Source organism: Mauremys reevesii, linkage group 1, assembly GCF_016161935.1.
Source record: "Mauremys reevesii isolate NIE-2019 linkage group 1, ASM1616193v1, whole genome shotgun sequence".
In the NCBI taxonomy this organism is placed as follows: domain Eukaryota; kingdom Metazoa; phylum Chordata; order Testudines; family Geoemydidae; genus Mauremys; species Mauremys reevesii.
Genome location: NC_052623.1, coordinates 241,596,667 through 241,618,936, shown reverse-complemented (window position 1 = coordinate 241,618,936; position 22,270 = coordinate 241,596,667). Strand labels below are relative to the sequence as shown.

The 22,270-nt window shown below is 41.1% G+C and overlaps 2 protein-coding genes across 17 annotated transcripts in view; one reads left to right on the top strand and one right to left on the bottom strand.

Annotated features, from left to right (window-relative positions):
• The window catches only part of ETNK1 (ethanolamine kinase 1), a 79,955-nt gene extending 74,122 nt beyond the window's left edge, over nt 1-5,833 (bottom strand). Inside the window, exon 1 of one of the 3 annotated variants that reach the window (XM_039543365.1) lies at nt 5,689-5,833. The gene's annotated coding sequence lies outside the window, so the exon portion shown is untranslated. Of the gene's footprint in view, nt 1-5,165 lie in introns of all 3 variants that reach the window. The other 2 variants (XM_039543347.1, XM_039543340.1) reach the window with 2 other exon arrangements.
• The window catches only part of C2CD5 (C2 calcium dependent domain containing 5), a 114,572-nt gene continuing 97,676 nt past the window's right edge, over nt 5,375-22,270 (top strand). For 12 of the 14 annotated variants that reach the window (XR_005600111.1, XM_039543253.1, XM_039543245.1 and 9 more), the window contains exons 1-5: nt 5,737-5,840; nt 14,572-14,658; nt 17,439-17,610; nt 19,698-19,793; nt 21,115-21,270. Coding sequence is in view for 13 of the 14 variants with exons in the window: in XM_039543253.1 (XP_039399187.1) it covers nt 5,751-5,840; nt 14,572-14,658; nt 17,439-17,610; nt 19,698-19,793; nt 21,115-21,270 (601 nt within the window). In the remaining variant the exon portion in view is untranslated. The other 2 variants (XM_039543190.1, XM_039543184.1) reach the window with 2 other exon arrangements.

The following is a 22,270-nucleotide window of genomic DNA, read 5'->3' as shown; positions in this document are numbered from 1 at the left end:
CTGTCTCTGTAACCAAGATGGAACAATACAGGGTCTAAACTTATCAATCTCTGGAGAGAATTCCCCCTCCTTTCTTTCTCAGTAAAAGCAATCACAGTACAGACTTAAAGAAATTCTATAGCAAAACACAGAATTGCAAATACAGAAATAAAAGTATAAGAATACTAGTTCCTTGCTAATACTCACTAGCTTGAATAGAAGAATTTGTTGCAGAAACCTGGGAGGACTTGATTAAGATGTCTGGACTCTCTTAATTCCCAAGAGAGACTCTCTAAGAAAACAAAGAACAGGGAAAAAAAAACTTCCCTCCACACGGATTTGAAAATAATCTTGTCCCTCATTGGTCCTCTGGTCAGGTGTCCACAGGTACTGCTTGTTAACCCTTTACAGGTAGACAAAAACCTTAACCCTTAACTAACTGTTTATGACAATGCATAAAGAATAATAATAGATTTTTAGATTATAAGTCTGTAGCTTTCACTCCAGCCTCATTCAAAACTTATGTAGCTGTGTACAGAAACGGTAGGGTTCAACCAGAAATCACCATTTCTTTGGAACACTAGGTTCCCTGTGCTGATATAGTTGACAAAGGGCTTTTTCACAGGATGTCGCTAACCAAGAGACTGTTAAGCACAATAAAACTAGAAACTGAGCCAAGATCCTCTAAATGTTAACAAGCAAAATTTACTCTTGGGGGAATTCTGCACCACTGTGCATGTGCAGAATTCATGTTTCGAAACAGATTTTTTTTTCTTTGCAGAAAATACATTCTGCCAGAGAGACATTGCAGTTACACCTTTCATCCACTAGGGGCTGCTGTGGCACCAGAACAGAGGGCAGCAGTGGACAAGGAGGCGGGGAGGCTGTGTTCTTCACAGCACCCTGACCGGAGGACATGGGATATGGGAGCGCAGACAGAGCACGGCACACAGGATTGCTGGGGCGTCACATAGATTGGGCTTCAGAAGGGCTGGGGGGGGCAGACTGGGGTGGAGGCATAGGAGCTAGTGGGGTGAAAGCATTGAGCCAGGGGCTGAATGGCAATGGTGGTGCAGGGAACATGGGGACAGGGAGAGGGAGCAGCTGAGTGGGGGTGCAGGGACATATGGGGCTGAGAGAAAGAGGGTGACTGAGTGTGGGTGCAGAAACACATGGGGATGTGGGGAGCAGGGTGTAGGGACTCATGGGGACAGGGAGAAGGGGGTGGCTGAGTGGAGGTGCAGAAACACATGGGGATAGGGGCAGATGTGCCTGATTGAATGGGAGAGGCTAGGGATCAGCCAGGGTCTGCATGGCAGAGGCTTCCCAAATTCCTAACACCCACCTCCTCCAAAAAACCACCCCTCCTCTGTATTTCTCCCACCCACAGCCAACAACCTTCCAGATTCACTCCCAGGATCCTTCCCAACAATTACTTCCCGCTACCTGATCTCCTCTGTTACCCCGACTCTCCCAAGCTTTTGCACTGTTCCTCAGGGGAGTGGGAAATATGTTTCTGTATTGTAGTTTAAATGAACTATTACTCAGAGTTCTATATAAATATGCCTAGTAAGGCTATCTGTCAAAAAATATTTCCTGAATATTTTTGGTTGTCTGTATTGTTACAGACATAGGTGCTGACAGGTATTTTGAAATAAATTACCAAAATAACTGAAACTGGCATGACTATATTATGATATTTTGACAAATAAAATATGCAGAATTTAAAAATATTATGTGCAGAATTTTTATTTATTTTGGCACAGAATTCCTCCAGGAGTAAAAACTGTTTTTAGACAAATATTAGCAAGATATCTGCTTTGAAAGTCTTAGGCCTTTTCTTGATGAGTGAAAAGAATGTTTATCACTACTGTTAGCTTAAGGTGACATGACTGAAAAGCCCTCTTACCACTTATTCAGATACAGCTTTGAAGCCATGTTGTAGACTGGGGGTAACCTTGGCTACAACATGACCCACTAATAAAGCTTCAAAACACTTCAGTTTGCATTTTAAAAAGAGAATTAAGAGGGCATTTCAACTCATGGGAGCCAACATGATTCAAACACATTTTTTGTTTTGTCTGGCAAGATGTACCCTTATGGTGCAAATGACCGTAATTTATTTGGCTAGTACTGCCTCCAGCTATTTCCTGATCTATCTATCTATCTAAACTAATACAAATCACTGAGAGTTTTTTCGTTCAGTGGTTTAGAAGTTGCTTGCCCAAATATGAATTGGTCTTTTATTGAAAAAAAAAACACAAAACAAAATAGACAGGGAATTGACAACAGGGCCAATAGTCCTTAGGGAAATATCTTCTCATTTAGCAGAGACCAGCTTTCCTATAGAAATGTTAAGCTTGCCTGTAGAATTTTTTTTGCAGGGATATAACTTTCAACTAAATTCTAGATGATAGAAAAATAATATCTTTCTGCAGAATTTTTAATTAAATTTTAGGTATTTTAGCATAATTTGTATAAAACAATTTAATTTCCACAAAACCTTATTAACTTCTTTTAAATATCATAAATTGTATGTTGCATAAGGGCAGTATTTATAAAAATCAACTGTGTCATATAATTATATAGAAAATATACATGCTGTGACAATAAATATGTATTGAGTATAAGGGTCTACAAGAATTCTTAAATTGATGATGCAGGAGAGTTACTACACACAGGCAGCATGGAACACCAGACTAGGATTCGGGGATATGGATTCTATTCCTAGCTCTGCCATTTCTTCACTGTATGACCTCAGACACTTCAGAAACAGTGGGTATGTCTACACAGCAGCGGGGAGGTGTAAATTCCAGCACACACAGATATACACATGCTACGTGAAGCAGAGCTGGTGCACTAAAAATAGCAGCGTAGCTGTGGCAGCGGCTCACGCTAGCTGCTAATTCCACCTGACCACCTGGGGATGTAGTCAGGTAGCTAGCCCAAGCTGCCACCACCATACTATATTTAGCATGGTAACTTGAGAGGAGCTAGAACATGTATGTCTACCCAGGCTGGGATTTACACTTCCTATCCGCTGTGTAACACATAGTTGCACAGCAGTGGTATTTTACAACTATATAAAGTGCCTTGGGATCCTTTTGGGATAAAAAGTGTTATGTACATTTAAGACTGCATTACATGATATCAGAAACTCTGAATTTTGAAAATGAGATAGAAAATTTCATTAAAAAATAATTCACATTTTGGCTCTCTTATTTATTGGTCTACATTGCTTTTGGTTCTGTTTAAGAAATCTGGAGCATCCCATAAATAACTTTTTTTAAAAAATCCATAGACATACAATATTGCCAATCCTAAATGTTCAAAAAATCATGAGATTAAAAACCTCAATAAATTTTAGAATGACAAGGTGGGTGAGGTAATATCTTGTATTGGACCAACTTCTGTTGGTGAAAGAGAGATGCTTTTGAGCTTACACAGAGCTCTTCTTCATGTCTTGAAAAGGTACTCAGTCTCACAAGGTGGAACAGATTGTTTAGCATAAGGAGTTAACTTGCAGTAAGACTAATTCAAGGTGAAGTGGTCAGTTAATACCTCTGCAATCATAGGACAAAGGAAGGTTAGGGGGTTAGATTTTTGTAATAAGCCATAAATCCAAGTATCTTCAAAGTCTATGATTTTTAGTGTTTAGCAAAGTTATCAGGCTCATCTTATGAAGGTGTTGTGCAGGTTTCCTTTGAGGATGAGGACTGAGAGGTCCGATATGGAATGACTGTTTTATGCAAAAGTGTCCACCCGCAGGTGATATGGTATTTGTCTTTTATCATTTTTCTATGTTAATTCATTTGACAGCATACTGAATATCTTGTTGTATGTAAAGTAAATAAGGTTTTTAAAATGTTTAAGAAGCTTCATTTAAAATTAAATTAAAATGCGGAGTCCCCCCGGACTGGTGGGCAGGACCCAGGCAGTGTGAGCCACTGAAAATCAGCTCGTGTGCCATAGGTTGCCTACCCCTGGCTTAAAACAAGCCCAGGCAAAACTCTCCAGGAACAGAGGGACAGCTCACACCTCATCAGGGCATATATGGGACAAACGCAGCCCAGCCTCACAGGAACAAAGGACACTGACCTAAGCAGCTGCAAAGGATCTGTTGGACTCTCCAGTGAGTCACCTCCCCTTCCCTTGGTCCGTTTGGGACTGCAATGAGGTAATGCCCACCTGACCCTGAAGGGACGGGGGCAAAGCCAAGTGGGAAGAAAGAACATGATAAAAGGGAGACATTTGGCATGCTGGCTTTCTCTTCCACCACCATCTACAGACACCACCACTAGGCAACTGAAGTGCTGATCAAAGGGGAGAGCCTGGCTGAAGGGCAGCCAGACAGCCTGTGGTGAGACACATGTAAGGGCACTAAAAGTGTTAAGATCAGCTTAGAATGAGTTTTGCTTTTATTTCATTTGACCAAATCTGACTACTTGTGCTTTGATTTATAATCACGTAAAATCAATCTTTTGGAGTTAATAAAATTTATTTGTTTATTCTACCTGAGGCAGGGCATTTGGTTTGAAGTGTGTCAGAGACTCCCCTGGGGATAACAAACCTGGTACATATCAATTTCTTTGTTAAACTGACAAACTCATATTAGCTTGCAGCATCCAGCAAGCATAACTGGACACTGGAAGACGGAGATTCCTAGGGTTGTTTCTGGGACCGGAGATGTTGGGTAGCGTCATTCGGTTGCACAATCCAAGCAGCAGCTGGCTAAAAGCGCCCACTCACCTGGCTGAGAGCAGTTTACATGCCAGAGGCTGTGCGTGAACAGCCCGGGAGTGGGGGGTTCTCACAGCAGAGCAGGGTAACGCTGGCTCCCAGAGTCGAGGACTGGAGTGACCTAACAGATCACCAGTCCATATCACACCAGGGGAACCTCACAGATGGATAAAAACTGACTGGATCTTCTGGGGTTTACTTCTGTGGCACCCGCAAGCCGAGATACCGCTCACGGCCTGGCATTTCATGGGCCCTAGGGGCAGCGAGGCTCTTTTGCTACCTGTGCTATTAGCATGCGGGAGGCTTAGGGACAGCAGCGGGCTGGAGCCGAGCTCTCTCCGCCCAGGCGCACTGGGACGGGTACCCAAGCGGGGGTCCCGGGGAGCAGATACGGAGACATCCTTCCCCACCCTTCACTTGGCCTTGCCGCATCCCACCCTCCGCACCTGCTCGCGTTAGTGACCTGGAGGCTGAGCCGTGGGATGTTCAATCGATGATGCGGCGTTCAAGCACATCGCCTGTCTACCCAACAGTGTTAGCCCGCGCCTAGCTCATGGCCGATCGACGATTCGGTACTCGACACAATCTAACTCAGTCCGTACGTAGGGCGGCCGCCATTTTGGTTTAGAGGAGGAGCAGTCCCCCTGCTACTCCTTTCTGCGGAGCACGCCGGGAGGAGGGGGAGGTGAGCGGGGCCTCGGCATCAAACAACGGTGCGAAGAAATAACCTTCAATAGCCGTTAGGCGCGATTAGCAGGTTCTCTTTTAGTATCACCCAGCAACGCCGGCGCATGCGCCCGGCAGACGACTTTTTCTCCCAATCGGTCTGCCTAGAACTTTGGCGCATGCGCGCGGGTCCACGAATTCCACCCCCCCCCCGGGCTATGCGCATGGGCGCTCCGAAGGGAGGGGAGTGAGGGAGTTGCGTACCGTTGCCCAGCTTCGCGCATGCGCACGTCGCTCCCTTACCGTGCCTTGGGACACAAACGCGCTGCTGTTGTTGTTTTCTCCTTGCAGCTGGGGGCAGGAAGATGCCGGGGAAGTTGAAGGTCAAGATCGTGGCCGGGCGCCATTTGCCAGTGATGGACCGAGCCAGTGACCTGACTGACGCCTTCGTGGAGGTGTGGGGGAAGGGCAGGGGCGCGGGTTGCTGTTGATCTCTGGGGCGGGGCGGGGTTGTGCCTCGTGCCTCCCACCCCAAGGCCACGCGCCTGTGCGGAGCTGCCTGCTGCTCCCGCGTGGCCTGCGGAGCTGGAGGTCTCCAAGCACCTGCTGCCGGATTCACCTTGCCCAGTCCTGCCCCCCCCCCCCCGCCGCACGGTCACACCTCGGTGTTCCTCCCTGAGCATGGGGCACCCGCCTGGTGGTCGCAGCTCCCATCCCACCCATCGCTGTGTCATGCGGGTGGTGGCAGAAGTGGTGCCCTAGTGTGTCACCAACGGGTGATGCTCCAGCTCAGTCTGTTGATGCCCCAATGGGCCACAGCGTTTTCTTGTCATGCAGTCAGTGTATCATCCCACATGGATTTTGTGATGCGATATCCCCGTGTCACACCGAAAGATGTGATGATTTCGTGAGTCCTGAAAGTTTTTTGTTGCCTGTTTAAAAAATGTGCAAGTTCGGCTGCAGGATGAGGCTGATAAATTCAGGATGGCCCTCGACCAGAGGGAATGGACTGACATCTCTGCCTAATCTTTTGGCTTTACTGTGGTATTGATCTGAACAGTGGCTTTAAAAATGGGGTTGTAGGGTTCTAGGCCTCTTATCTTCTCAGTAGTTTCTAGGTTAATAAGAGGATTTGTTCTTTTAACTGTCAACCTTAGGGGATAGCTCAGCGGTTTGAGCATTGGCCTGCTAAACCCAGCGTTGTGAGTTCAATCCTTCAGGGGGCCATTTAGGAAACGGGTAAAAATCTGTCTGGGGATTGGTCCTGCTTTGAGCAAGGGATTGGACTAGATGATCTCCTGAGGTCCCTTCCAACCCTGATATTCTATTATTCTAACTCTAAATGCAGTCTGAAAGGCAAATTGTGTATGCTTTCTGGCTCATATCTAAGGCTAAGATTTAGTCGTGGATATTGTTAGTCCTTGTCAGGTCATGGGCAATAAACAAAAATTCATGGTCGGCGATCAGTCTATGACTTGTACTATAAATATGCCTGACTAAATTTTTGATTCTCCTAGGGTGCTGTTGTTCTGGGAGGGTCCTTGTGGCACCTTAAAGACTAACAAATTTATTTGGGCATAAGCTTTTGCGAGCTAGAACCCACTTCATCAGATGTATGACGTAAAAGATACAGGAGAAGGTATAAATACATGAAAGGATGTGGGTTGCTTTACCAAGTGTTAAGTCAGTCTAATGAGAGAAATCAATTAACAGCAGGATACCAAGGGAGGAGAAATAACTTTTGAAGTGTTAAGAGAGTGGCCCATTAAAGACAGTTGACAAGAAGGTGTGAGTAACAGTAGGGAGAAATTAGTATTTGGGAAATTAAGTTTAGGTTTTGTAATAACCCAGCCACTCCCAGTCTTTATTCAGGCCTAATCTGATGGTATTTGCCTTCATGTTTAACTCTTTTAAATCTATGAAATTATTTTACTTTTATAGTTTTAGTTTCACTTTTTAGTTCCTAGTGCCGCAATGTTTGGATTTCAAACATTGCATGTGTATGATTAATTTATGAACAACTATTTCTATGGGAGTTTAGAACAGTTTGTGAAACATTATTGTTGGTTTTATACAAGCCTGTTTTTGCCAAATATTGGGACAAATTTACATTAGTGTTCGTTTCACTTAGTGGAGAGTCTTATATGTTTTATGATATTCCCTAGTAACAATAATTTAATTAAACTTCATTTTCAACAAGGAAGGTAGGAATAAAAAAAACTACATATATTGCACTTAGCAAACTTAATAATGTTGCTGAAAGCCTTTAGTTTTCTTTTTAATAATTGTATGCTTTAGTGCTTGGTTTTGTGATGTCAGTGTACAGTTGATGCTAGTCTTTTGCTTTTAATTTCTCTGAGGATTTGAATTAATAAAGCGAAAAACCTGGAACTATTGCTATTCCTTGTGCTCACTTTACAAATTACTTAGACTTTGCAAGCAGAGCTTTTAAAGACTTTTATCTGTGGGTGTTTGGCATGTTTTCTTCAGCAGATGAACTTGTACATTTGTGTTACTACAAAGCTGTGCAATTAACTACTTGTATGCATCTATGTGATACATCCATTTTAATTGATAGAAAATTGATTTAAGGTTTCACTGCTCAGTCTTACATTTTCTTAGAACCATAGCTTTAGTTATTTTAAAACCTGTTTTAGAAGTATTTTCTGTTTTCAGACAAAGCCTATGCCACTCACTAAGTCTTTTAGTTAAGTCTGATCTTCCTGTGAGCTTTGAATTGGCAGACTCTGCACCCCCCTCACCTTGCCCGTGAAGCCCCATTGATAGGCGTATGGGTTTGTCTCTACAGAGCTGACTGTGGGAACAAGACCCAATGTTGTGATACTGCATTTATTTACAACTACTGTACTATCAAACAAAATTTGTTTTGAGTTGCCATATAGAAAATGTAGTAACAATATGCTACCCTTTTTTTGGTTTTCATACAAACATTTCATACAGAGATATAGAAAGAGCTGTTTAGACCATTCACAGTGAAGATGAGCAGTTTGAATTAGATGTAGACAACATTGTAAAACCATTGAGGGAGTGAATTGTAAGTGATGAGAGAGTAGTGGAAGAGGAAGATCAGTTTAGCAGTGGCCTATTGCAGTGGTCCTCAAAGCCGGTCCACCGTTTGTTCAGGGAAAGCCCCTGGCGGGCCGGGCCAGTTTGTTTACCTGTTGTGTCTGCAGGTTTGGCTCCTCCCTCGTCCCGCGCCGCTTCCCGCAGCTCCCATTGGCCTGGAGCGGCAAATTGTGGCCAGTGGGAGCCGTATTGGCTGAACCTGCGGATGCGGCAGGTAAATAAACCAGCCTGGCCCGCCATGGGCTTTCCCTGAACAAGCAGCGGACCGGCTTTGAGAACCCTGGCCTATTGGATAGACAGGGAGGTGACAAATGAGTCATGTAAACGAAGGCAGTGGTTCTCAAACTTTTTTTTTCCGCGGACCACTTGAAAATTGCTGAGGGTCTCGGTGGACTACTTAATGATCTTTCCAAATGTTGTTTGTACTGTTAGCTAACTATTGTAAAGTGCTTTGGATAAAAGTGCTGTATAAAAAAAACAACCCCTTAATAATAATTAACATTTTTTTGTTCTACACATAAAAGCACACAACTCATATTTTAATAGCAGCAGTCTTACCTTTCTAATGCGATGGATGTGCCCCTCTCGCCTCCACTGCAGCAGCCCCAGAACTGAAGCTGGGAAGGAGGGCTGTCTCTCTTTGTCAGCCGCAGCCCTGGAGTTGGGGAAAGTCGCCTCTTTCTCTGGCCACAGCCCTGCACATCCCATATGCCCTCCACCCCCTCGTATCACCCCACTGCCCCCTACCATCTACCCCCATTCCTCCCAAGGCCACCTCACCTTACATGTGCGTCTTCTCCAGGGTCCAGGCACCTAATTAATGGAGCCATGCCTGCACGGCTCCACTAATTAGGTGGATGGCCGTTCATTCTCTTGTGTGTGGTTGCCCAGCGTGCACCTTAGAGGGAACTATCCACGGACCACCTGAATGGAACTAGCAAACCACTGGTGGTCCGCAGACCACAGTTTGAGAACCTCTGAACTAAGGAATAGGAGGTTGTAGTAGTTCAGGCAGGAGATTACCAAGACATGAATGATGGTTTTGGCAGTAGAGATAGAATTTGGCGAACTTCTAGAAGAAGAAATGAAGATTTAGCAATAGCATTGAAAGGCAGGAGGAGGAAGGAGAGAAAGGAGTTGAAGATGGCATTGGGGTGGTTGCTTTTTGATATAGAAAGGATGGTGTAATTATCTGCTGTGATGGAAAAAGGAGTGGGGTAAGGGCTTTGGGGGAGGTGGATTCTTTCTTTGCCATGTTTAATTTGAGTGGGTGGGCATCTAGGAAGAAATGTTAGCGTGAACTCCTGGGAAGAAGCCATGAATAGGGAGGTACATAGGGCAGTTGCCAGTGGAAAAAATGGTGACTAAAATCACAAGAGCAGATATTATTTAAAAATAACAAAATATACTTAGCAGAATTAAATACAGCTGTTTGGAATAACAAAATAACCAGTGTGACAACTGATATTCCGAGTTTCAGTTCAGTGTGACTTAAAACAGCTGAATTATAAACCCTTGAAAAAAATTGGCACTATATCTTTAAACCACACTGTTGGTAAACTGAAACTCCAATAATCAATAGAAGTATAGAGAATATTAGTTGACATTCCAGTGATAGGTATTTTACAAATATCTTGCATTCACATGTCCATGGTTGCCCTTTGTCCCTGCTTTTTGGGATAATTAGTATTATGGACAGGTGAATGCTGTCTGAAAAGAGAGTTATAATGTATCTTACTGCTGTGAATTTTGTGTTGGATTGCGATTGTATCAGGAGTATAGTTCCAGAGTAATCACTTTTAATTATTTTGGAGCATAGATTTGTGGAGATAATATATTTACAGTCCGCATAAGGGTGGATTTGATTTACTTCACTAGTCAGGAAAACTTTAATCATGGATTTCTACATAAAAGTGCATTCTTATTGGTTGTTATAACCTTAATACATATTCTTCACAACTCAGAGATAGATGTAGGTTTCATTTTTAGAAGGTACACAGTATACATTTTAAAAGTGATCTATTTTGAAAACTTTTCAGATTAGTTTTACAGCTGTATCAAAAAATGAATGATTGTTTGGTTATTTTATTTACCAAAAGTAATTGAAGCAGGTATTTATGAAGTCTTTGGGAGGTGAACTATCTCCAGTTCAACAGGTTAATCATTAATATTGGAGGATTTTCTTGCCATGCTGTATTAGGAGGAGAACATCATCAGACAGACATTTACATTGTTTTATTTAACTAAAACAACAACGTTATGTATTCTGGATTTTTTTCTTCAACAGCAAACATACAATATTTTAAGAAAACAAGCATATGAATTTTTGAATTTAGTAAAACATTCAAGTTTTTTTAAATCATTTGTTTTTGTTTTGTTTTTAATTAAAATAGTTAATCTTTATTTAAAAAAATTCATTTAAATCGACTATGTCAGCTAGGTCAACATGAGAAATTTAAAATATTGGCTTCTGCAGCTAACTCAGTCGTCTTCACCTTCATTTTCCTGTTTGTTCATAATCTGGAAAAGAAAAACAAGTTTTCCTGCTTTTTCAGGTCCCAAACGACTTCTCAATTTGGAATGAATTAGTCCAAAGGAAGAAAATATTCTTTCTATACTGGCAGAAGAAGCTACTGCTGTAAAAAGTGAGATTATTACTTCAACAGTCTCTGAATCCAAGTGCTTAAGTGACTTCCACCAGCTCACTGGTGTGACTTCCTTTAAAACATCATCAGCAAACATATATTTCTTGAATGGTTCTCCCCTAGCTCTGAAGTTTATTATAGTTGGCATTATGGAGGGATGATTGCTGGATGTCCATGTCATAGCCCACTCGTCTTCTTCAGCAGTTAAGGTTTGAGCCTACTACCGAGTATTGAGAATATTTGCAAGAAAATGAGCTGGAGATAGCGCTTGTCCCATTCGTTTTTTTAATGCTTGTAATTTAACTCTGTCACTGCATATTTCTCTTTTTAAGATCTCACTCAGTTCCTTCCAAATTTATACAGCGTCAGCAATAAAAGAGCTATTTCCCTGCGTTTTGTTCAAGGCTACAGAAATAGGCTTCAGGGTACTTAGCATGTGTTCAACATTTCTCTTAAGCCCAATGTTGAGAACTTTTGCTGTGACAGTGCCATCTGGATACATTTGCAGCATTGTCTGTGACCAAGGAGTGTACTCAGTGGTTTGAGCATTGGCCTGCTAAACCCAGGGTTGTGAGTTCAATCCTTGAGGGGGCCATTTAGGGAATTGGGGTAAAAATCTGTCTGGGGATTGGTCCTGCTTTAAGCAGGGGGTTGGACTAGATGACCTTCTGAGGTCCCTTCCAACTCTAGTGTTCTATGATTCTGGACATTTGAATTGTTTTTCACAGTTTATTACAGCTTTTACTGCTACTTCTTGTCAGTATTCTGCTGTGTATGCATTTCCTGATGTATCAAATGTGCTTCTTCCATTGTCACACAAGCACATAAAACAGGATCATTGTGGACATTGCTCCACCCATCAAGACTTGAGTTAACAATTTCACACTCTAGACCAGGGGTCGGCAACCGTTCAGAAGTAGAGTCTTCATTTATTCACTCTAATTTAAGATTTCGCGTGCCGGTAATACATATTATCCTTTTTAGAAGGTCTCTTTATATAAGCCTATAATATAGAACTAAACTATTCTTGTATGTAAAGTAAATAAGGTTCCAAAATATTTAAGAAGCTTCATTTAAAATTAAATTAAAATGCAGAGTCCTCCGGACCGGTGGCCAGGACCTGGGCAGTGTGAATGCCACTGAAAATCAGCAGGTTGCCTACCCCTGCTCTAGACCTTTTGCACACTGCTCAATTTCTTTTTCATACACTTTATCCAGCAATTTGCCTGCAACATCTGCTCTATTGGATGGACTGTATCCTGGTCTTAATGACCAAGCAATGTTAATGAAGTGTGGGTTCTCAATCAGACGGAAAGGAGAGTTTGTTGCATAAACAAACTGGGCAATTTTTTCATCAATTACCTCTTTTTGTAATCTGGTTCTTATCACAAATTTATCTATGGTTGTTTCTGGATGATGGAGATTTTTTTTTGCTATAGTTGATATACTGTGGCTATGTGACATACATGATGTGATTGAAACACTATCATTGGCAGATAATTCTGAAAATATAGAAGATGATAGTGATCTTGACGGTGGATAGTCTTCAGAATCCTGTATGTTGAGGATGGATTCTCCTAAACAAAATAAGTCAATGCATTTATTTAATTATTATTACCATACTGCTCATTTAGTATTACTCATTGCATTCACTGATACTCAGTACTACTTTAAAGGTGAAATAGTAAAAGGAAGATCTGCCTATTTCAGCGATTTTTTTTTTATCACAGCTGCATCTAAAATGATAGTACCTCAGAGTAACAACTATATATTTTGCTCAAACATGAGAATTCAAGAATAGTCCAGAAGGAAGACTGGCATTCCTTAAGAAAGAATATGAAATAAAAAAGTTTACCAACCTGAAGATCCTGGATGTTCAGACATGTTACTTTCATCGTCTTCAACGTAGCTTCCTCCTGAGAAGGAACACTTCTCATGATGTTGTTTCATTGGGGCAGCGAGATCTTGCATTTCTTTGTTGCACTGTTTGCATTTTGCACGCATGCCTCTCTTACCCACAGGTAGAGGAACGTCATTAAAATATTCCCAAACTGGGTCTCTTTTTACGGCTTGTTGCCATTATAGGTTTTCCCTTCTAGTGAGAGAATGGTATGGTAGATCTCAAATCAATGAAGGCTACACTCAGAAAGACCTCAAGATTCCTGGAATATGCTGCTCAAACAGTTTCACTTTTGTTTCTACTGCCTGTCCCTCCCTTCTCACATTTATCTCCAGACTTCTTCACCTTGTCCAGATCTATTCCTCCCCAACAATCTCCTATTCAGTGAACTTTTTGAAACTTTGCACTTTTAGAGAGAGGTAAGGGATTGACTCCGTGTACACAAATTTGCAGAGAGACAATAGCGTTGAGGTCTGTTATTTTTCACCTCTATATATTATTTATTTATTTAAAAACATTTTTGCTGTTAACAAGCATGTTATCTCTGGAGACACAAATCCACAGTTTGAGAACTGCAAAACTAAGCATCTTTGATGCTATCTTCTAGACCAGAGGTGGGCCATATCTGGCCCACGGGACTGTCCTGCCCAGCCCCCGAGCTCCTGGCCCGGGAGGCTCGCCCTCAGCCCCTCCCCTGCTGTTCCCCCTCCCCTGCAGCCTCAGCTTGCTCACTCTGCTCCCGGCGCAGTGCTCTGGGCGGTAGGGCTGTGAGCTCCTGGGGCAGCTCCTGGCCTGACCTGGTGCTCTGTGCTGTGCGGCGGTGGCAGCGTGGCCCGTCTCCAGCCGGGCGGTGCGGCTGTAGCGCCGCCAGCCACCGGTGCTCCAGGCAGCGCGGTAAGGGGGCACGGAGCAGAGGGGGTTGGATAGAGGGCAGGGAAGTTTGAGGTGGTGGGTGGGGTGGGGTTGTGGATAGGGGTCGGGGCAGTTGGCGGGGGGACAGAGGGTTGAATTGGGGCAGGGGTCCTGGGGGGGCAGTCAGGAAGAGGGTGGGGTTGGATGGGGTGGCAGGGGGCAGTCGGGTTTGATGGGGCAGGGGTTCAGGGGGGCCGTCGGGAATGAGAGGAGGGTTTGGATGGGGCGACAGTGTTGTGTTCCAGTTGAGTAACAAAGCCTCCTCTGTTTTAAAAATGCTGTGTGGTGCCACTGTGAATATTTCCTGAGGTGCATTAGTTCTTGAAGAGTGTACAAGTCGTTAACCAGGAGTCTGTCTAAACTGGACTATCTGGGAAGAGCTCATGCTGTGAAGCAGTAGCCCCGAGTCTCAGTATTGGAGGCAGTGAGGCTGCATGGCCTACTGTGAAGAAAGAGTCAGATGCCTTGGGGCTCTGACACACTAAAGGGTTTTTTCCAAGAGACTGTTTAAAAGCTGAGGTATAGCACAGATCCTGTGGATCTGTTTCAGTAGCTAACTAGCAATATACTTGGGAATAAATTACTAAGTACTAATAAATGATATTCTTTTATTTGTCATTGAATGTTTGCTTGTATTTTTAGGTAAAATTTGGAAATACCACATTTAAGACAGATGTGTACCCCAAATCCCTCAATCCTCAGTGGAACTCAGAATGGTTTAAATTTGAGGTAAGTCTTTTTGTAAAATGTCATCTGTGTATATTTATATGGATATTTGATTTGGAACGTTTTAGTCAAATAATTCTGGTCTCAAAATAAAATGTGTGCGTTTGGGAGTCAAAGTATTGTAAAAATAGTTGGTAATATAGAAGCCTCTCCTGCAAACACTTCTAATGGTAGTCCTCACTTGCAGGAACTGTCCCATTGACTTCATTGAGAATTGTTGTGTAAATACAGGTTTGCAGGATTGGCTCCTTGGATTTTTACTAGTTGAACCGAGCATTATGCAATTAATACTGTAGTTCTAGAAATGGGTGAAGTTGAACTAGGAAAACAAATTGTAAGATGCTAACTAAATAGGCTTCTTTCAAGTACCCACATAGTTAATAAAAATGCAATAAACAGGAAGATTTTAATTTGAATATGAAAGTGAGTTTGCTTTTGGAATATGTTAGATATACTAACATTATAGTGAAAGAAGCAGGCAATTATCTGTCTTCTGTATTATTTCTTTTATCAGGCATCACATTTTAAAAAGTTACAGAAGTATAAAATATTGTAATGTTGGGGCCTGATTGCATAAAGCACTGTATTTTCCCTACTATTTATCAAGCACCCTCAACTATCATTGTCTTCAAAAGTTGCTATGAGCACTCAGTACTTTTCAGTAGGTCTTCATCAACTCGCAGAACCTTACCAGTTTACTTTAATCTGAATACAGCAGCATCATAGTTGGCTTTTGACATTCTGCTCTGAATAAAACACTTGTGTTGCATTCTTCTTGTTTCAGTAATGCCAAAATAAAAAGAAAACATGATTACACTTGAATCGCATAGCCAATGGTATTTAACTGTTTAAAAAATGATTACCCTGTAACGTACTTACGTGTTAAGTAGTGTTGGGGAATGTCATTCGAAGATAACATGACATAAATGTCTCTGTGTTGTACTTATATATAGTGAGAGAGTAGTTGGTAATGTTATAAATATTTAAGACAGATATAAATTAGTGGGATCAAATAGTGTTTTCCATGGTGATTGCTAAAGTGTAGTAATGTGAAGTGGAAGCATACTTTAATTCAGCTTTCACTTTTATACAGTAACTCCTCACTTAAGGTCATCCCAGTTAACGTTGTTTCGTTGTTATGCTGTTGATCAATTAGGGAACGTGCTCGTTTAAAGTTGTGCAATGCTCCCTTCATCGTTTGGCAGCCGCTTGCTTTGTCTACTGCTTGCAGGAAGAGCAGCCCGTTGCATCTAGCTGGTGGGGGCTTAGAACCTGGGTGGACCAGCAGCCCCCCTATAAGCTCCCCCTATCAGCTCCCTGCTCCCTAGTTCCCTGTGCAGCAGCTGCCCAGCAGGCTATCAGTTGCAGCTGTCCCTCCCCCCACTACCATGTGCTGCTCCTGCCCTCTGCCTTGGAGCTGCTCCACCAGACTCCTGCTTACTGTGCGGAGGGGTGGGGGGAGAGGGAAGGAAGAGGGGGTGCTAATGTCAGGGTGTCCCCCTCCCCCCTGCTCCTGCACCCCGCTTACCCCATCTTCCATAGAGCAGCGGGGAGCACACCAGGGCTCAGGTCAGGACTGAGGGAGCTTGCAGAGCTGCGGTCTCAGCAAGCTGATCTAATTAACAAGGCAGTGTACTTAAAGGGGAAATGCACATATATCCTTCCATTTCTGCTGCCTTGGAGAGAGAGAGAGAAAGAGAGAGAGAGAGAGTTAACCCTTGAGGGCTCAGCCAATTGCTAGTTCATCATTTAGCAGTAAGAGAAATATCCCATCCGCTGACTACTCCTCCTCAACCAAGCTTCACAATCATCATCACTGTGTACCAGTATTACATTTTTGTTTAAAACTTATAGTGTGTGTGTGTGTGTGTGTGTGTGTGTATGTGATATATACTTTTGTCTGGTGAAAAAAATTTCCCTGGAACCTAACCCCCTCATTTACATTAATTCTTATGGGGAAATTGGATTAGCTTAACATCATTTCGCTTAAAGTTGCCTTTTTCAGGAATATAACTACAATGTAAAGTGAGGAGTTACTGTACTTTGATTTTGGGGATTTGCTTCTTTGGGGGTGTGAGGAAGAAGAATTGGCTAAGCATTGTGGAGTGAAAACTTATTCTGTGTAACAGAAGTTTCTAAATTCTGTCTTTTTTGCATGGGAAAGTGTGTTCGGCTGAGAAATGCAAAAGAACAGCATTGAAAAAATGATAGCAGAATTCCACATTTCAAAGATTGGAATAACAATAACTACTTTAGACATTAGTAAAGTTTTATGTCCAGCTTACTGAGTTTTTCTGTAGGATGCATAGAAAGCCTTTTACTTACTTACTTATCAATCACTAACCAGTTCAAAAACGCAAAAATGCTATGTAAAATCAACATCAGTACACATTTTTATCTTTATCATGGTGTGTAGTACAGCTGTTGTAGTTGAAGGTGTGAGAGTTCCTATTTACGTTTTTGATGCTTCCTGTCAAAAATAATTTTTTGGGGTAAAGGGAGTGTGTGTGGAGACTATGAATAAAAACGATTAAATGATAGTTTTAAAAGTGTGTGTGATTCATGCCTTACCTGCCTGTGGCTCTGCTGTCCTTTAGTAATGTGGTCACTTTGGGGAGAGAAGAATCCATGAGTGTATTGTTTGTATACAAGACACAATAGTTACAAATTTTATGTGTAAACATATTGTATATAACTAAACTCTCATTCTTTTGTTTTCCTCAATTGTTTTCCTGCAAAGTTTTCTTGTATTGATTAAATACTGAAGTTTTATGCATTTCTAGGTAGATGATGAAGACCTACAAGATGAGCCCTTGCAGATCACGGTTCTTGATCATGACACCTACAGTGCTAATGACGCCATTGGCAAAGTGTACATTGATATTGATCCTTTGCTCTATAGTGAGGCAGCTACAGTTATCTCTGGATGGTTTCCAATTTATGATACCATACATGGTAAGCCTTATTGACTTTTTTAAAAAGAAAATTGTTTTAGACATAGTTTCTTTGAAAGGTGGAATATCTTCTTTTTAAGGATGTCTTCAGCAAGTTTGTAATACCCTAGCATTGCTGCCTGAAGTGCTGCTCCTTTTGACATAACTTGAGACACAGCTCCTGTGTAGTCTTTACAGTCTGGTAAGTAAATATGTGATTTAAAACCAATGACAAATTACATCGTAGGATACTTCTCTTTTCCTTTTTTTATTGCAATAACAAGTATACAGTACAGTTGAGATGTCTCAAATTATGTCACAGAAATTTATTATTGGAAGGTAGCATCTGGCAGAATGTCCTTCATGAAATTTCAGAAAAGTGAAAAAATTGACAGAAAATGATTTAAATGGTCACCACTAAGGTAGTTAATGCTTAAAAAACCACCACCACCACCACCAACTCAAAAAAACCCCCCCCAACAAACCGTTGCAATTACCAGGCCGTTGCTGAAAATGTGTATTTTTATGAAGGCTATCTGTTGTGTGTTCCTTCTGGTATGTTTGGACAAGCTTTATTTGGGATGAAGGGAGAGGAAGTGACAAATTTTCAACAGAAAGTACACGATGAAATTCCCCTTTCCCTACAAAAAGTATCTTTCTAGTCCTACATGCATCTGTTGAAAATATTTTAAAATTGGGGTGAAATGGAAGTTAATAGGAATTTTGCCATTGATTTCAGTGGAGCCACGATTCCACACCAGGAACAGAATATAAGCATAGACTGTAGAGTTTTTTTGTATAATGTCCTTTTTTTTTTATTTTTTTTTTATTACATTAAAAATTTTTACATGATTTTCAATTTACAGCCAATTATTGTTCTCCACCAAAAATTGGTTATATGAAAAGAACTGGTTTTGGAGATTACTGATGTAAAAGTCTGATACACAGTATATCACTGTCTTTACATTGGAAAATAAGCAAAAGGCTGAGTTAGATTATAACAGTGAAAATTTAATGGAGTTCAGACAGATGTTTGTGCATTGGCCTGCTAAGCCTAGGGTTGTGAGTTCAATCCTTGAGGGGGCCATTTAGGGGCCTGGGGATTTAGTTAGGGATTGGTCCTGCTTTGAGCAGGGGGTTGGACTAGATGACTTCCTGAGGTCCCTTCCAACCCTGATATTCTATGTCTGGATTTGTGGTCATCGTGAATATGTGAAGAAAAATATATGAAGATGCTATTGTGATGGACGTTGTGTCTGTACCAGTGTAGACATAGTGACTTCTGAGAGAATTGGGTCAGGAGGCCCGATAGCAAGAAGGTCCCATTCAGTCATTTACATCTAGTGTTTTTGTTCACTTTTTTTGTACGGTGATGTCTTCAGCCCATGAAAAGCTATAGTGATGTGAAGTGGTATCGCACAAAATGATTTTGTTAGTCAAGAAAAAAATTAATAAGAATGAGGAACAGCTCAAGATTGTGAAGTAGGCACTGTAGGTAGGAAGAGAAAAGAAATCAAAGCTGATGATTGTACACTGAAGAAATATAGCTTTAGTAAAAAGATTATATTATGGCTAAAAAATTAATCTTTGTTTGAAAAACGAATTGCCAAAATAATAGTTCTTTTCACGTTGCAAAAACATGAACTAATTTTCAGTGTACCATTGTGAGTAGGTATTATAATTCTGAAATGAATACTGGGTACCTTGACTAGAATGGACTGTGGAGAGTATTTCTATTATGGTCTTGAGACCATTTTTGAAAGGAAAATTCTAATATGGGGTTTGAAAACATTGTAAGAGAAATATTTAGCTTCAAGTTCTTTGGAGAAAAAATATATTAATATTTTGATTCGTTATGGAATATACAACAGCAGCAAAGAATCCTGTGGCACCTTATAGACTAACAGACGTTTTGCAGCATGAGCTTTCGTGGGTGAATACCCACTTCGTCGGATGCAAGTCATATGGAATATATGATATATGAAATATACCTAATTTGAATATATTTGACACTTTAATTATTAGTTTTAAATAGTTGAGAAGATTTTATTCTTTCTATTTCTTCTTTCTGATATAAATTTCACCTTCCACCTCTTTTTTTATGGACAGGTATCCGTGGGGAGATCAATGTGGTAGTGAAAGTAGACCTCTTCAATGATTTAAACCGTTTTAGGCAGTCATCCTGTGGAGTCAAATTTTTTTGCAGTGAGTAAATAAATAAATCAGTAAATTGTTCTCTTGTGTGGCAATGTGTTTTTTTATTAATATTTATTTTTTATTTATATATATATTTTTTCAATATAAAATACTGGACAGCTGAGAAATTAAATATTCCCAAATTAAAATAAGTGTCTCTTCTAAATAAAAGTATGGATTCATCATTGTTAATTGAGTCTTGTGCTCTGTTATTTGTGTCTTCTTTGGAGGTAACATTTCTTGAGGAGAGGATGTGCAAAGTGCATTTTTTTTCCTTCCATCAGTCAGAAAAAGATGTTATTTTTCTTCATTAAAATGTTTATTCACAGTAGTGACAGAAATCATGCTGTATTTGCAGTGAAGCTGTGAAAATATGTAGTTTTCATCATCCTCTTATCTTATCCTCTAATTGTTAAAATGTTTATTTTCTGATAGAATGAACCACAGCAGATTTTGACTAGCCAAGTACCAGGTCATTTATGTATCAACAAACTGATTCATGGCTTGATCCAAATCCTGCTGAAACCAAGAGAGAGTGGAAAACTCATTATCAGCAGTGATCTTTGTATCAGGACCCTTATTTGATCTATTGTATAAAGCCCCAATTCAGCAAAGCTTAAGTCGATGTGAGTTAAGCACAGGCTTAAATGTTTTACTGATTTGGGGCCTAATAGTCCAGTGAAATCCCAGGACACATTTTGAGGCCCAGATAGTCCTTGGTACAAGTCTATGTGATATGCCCAAACTAGTGAAAAATAGAGTTTTGAGCAGCTGCAGGTGTGTGTCATTCTTTTCAAGGCTGCTTTTTTTATCTTTCTAGTTTCTGTTCCCTTTCCCCATTCCTCAACTGTCCTTCAGGGCCCAGTCCACATCGCACTAAAGCCAGTGGCAAAACAAAAAGTCTAATTTGAATTCGGAATTGCATTACTGTTTGGTTATATAAGACCATCTGCAGCAGACCATTTCTTTTTTTAAGCAACTCCTTTAAAGTATCTCAAATTAATTTATTCATCTAATATTTTTTTCTGGTTACTTAAGATGCACACATTCTCAGCAAAGCCTGTTTGTGAATATGTGCATGTAACGTTACTTTGTGTGCATATTCATAGATGTACTATATGAATGTAAATGTTGAAACAAGGGTACAACTTCAGGCAGTAATTCCAGCAGGCACCAGTAAGATTCTTAGTAAAACTCTTTAGGTATGCTCTAAAATCTGTTGTGAAGAGAATCACTCAGATGGCTATCTAGGTGTATTTTTTTTATAATTCCCATTTAAATACTTTACTTCTAGACTTGTATATTACATATTTATGTATCTTTTCAACAGCCACATCTATTCCAAAGTGTTATAGAGCTGTAGTAATTCATGGATTTGTGGAAGAGCTGGTTGTTAATGAAGACCCCGAATACCAATGGATAGACCGAATCCGTACACCAAGGGCATCAAATGAGGCTAGACAGAGACTTATTTCACTAATGTCAGGTATTAATAAATAAATTCAACCTGTAATATTGATTTGTTGCTATTTTTTAAAGTCTATAGTTATTTATTAATTATTAAGGGAGAAGATGTGTATATTTAAGTTTTATTTTAGTTGTAATTTATTGACCTCTATCAGGGACAGTCACTGATGGCCATGCCCACTGTCGGTTCTGCTTTGGTGAGAGCCATGTGCCAGACTATTGCTCAGTTTGTCGGTCATTCTCAGTGAGGAAAAGGAAGTCCCAGGAACACCTGTTCAAAGCTATACCTCCTTGAACAATCCATGAGGGGAACTTAAGACACCAAAGAGAGAAGATCCTATTCCTAGAAGATCTGACTCTGCTGAGTCTCTGTCAGCCTGTGCCCCATCAACTGGCACGCACCTCCCAAGGTCGTTATTGACAGAAGATCTTTGACCCCACCAGACAAAGACCCAGCATTGAAGACCATCTTGGTATTGGCTACCACCGTGGCACCAAAGTCTGGTACCATCTTCTCCTGGCAAGGGGGGTTTGACCATTGCGGAAAAATCATTGCTTACAATTCCTTTCTTTCCATAGAGAGAGAGCTAAACCTTTGTTATGCATGGAACAAAGTGCTATGCCCACTCACCAAATAGGGGAAAGTGATGCCTGCTAGTTTTCTGGTTTGGTACTGAAGAAGCATATATAGGCCAAATTCAACACCCATGCCTGAAAATGCCACTAACCAGCAAATGTTGGTACCAACATTGACATTGGTACTATCAATGGAATCCCTAGCGGTACCTCCTGATTCTAGGTTGGAGAAGTTAACCACATCCCTGGCACTGTTGTCAGCACCAAGGTCTCCACTCTTCGCACTGGTGCATATTTCTGACCTCAGGACTGAAGTCACTCATAGGTTGGCACCGCCTCTCAATGATGTCCTTTCTTCATCTGGGACACACCCTTTCTCCTCTATCCAGTAAGGAGCTGTCTCCCCTCACATCACACAGGATACCTCTGCTGATCAGAGTAAT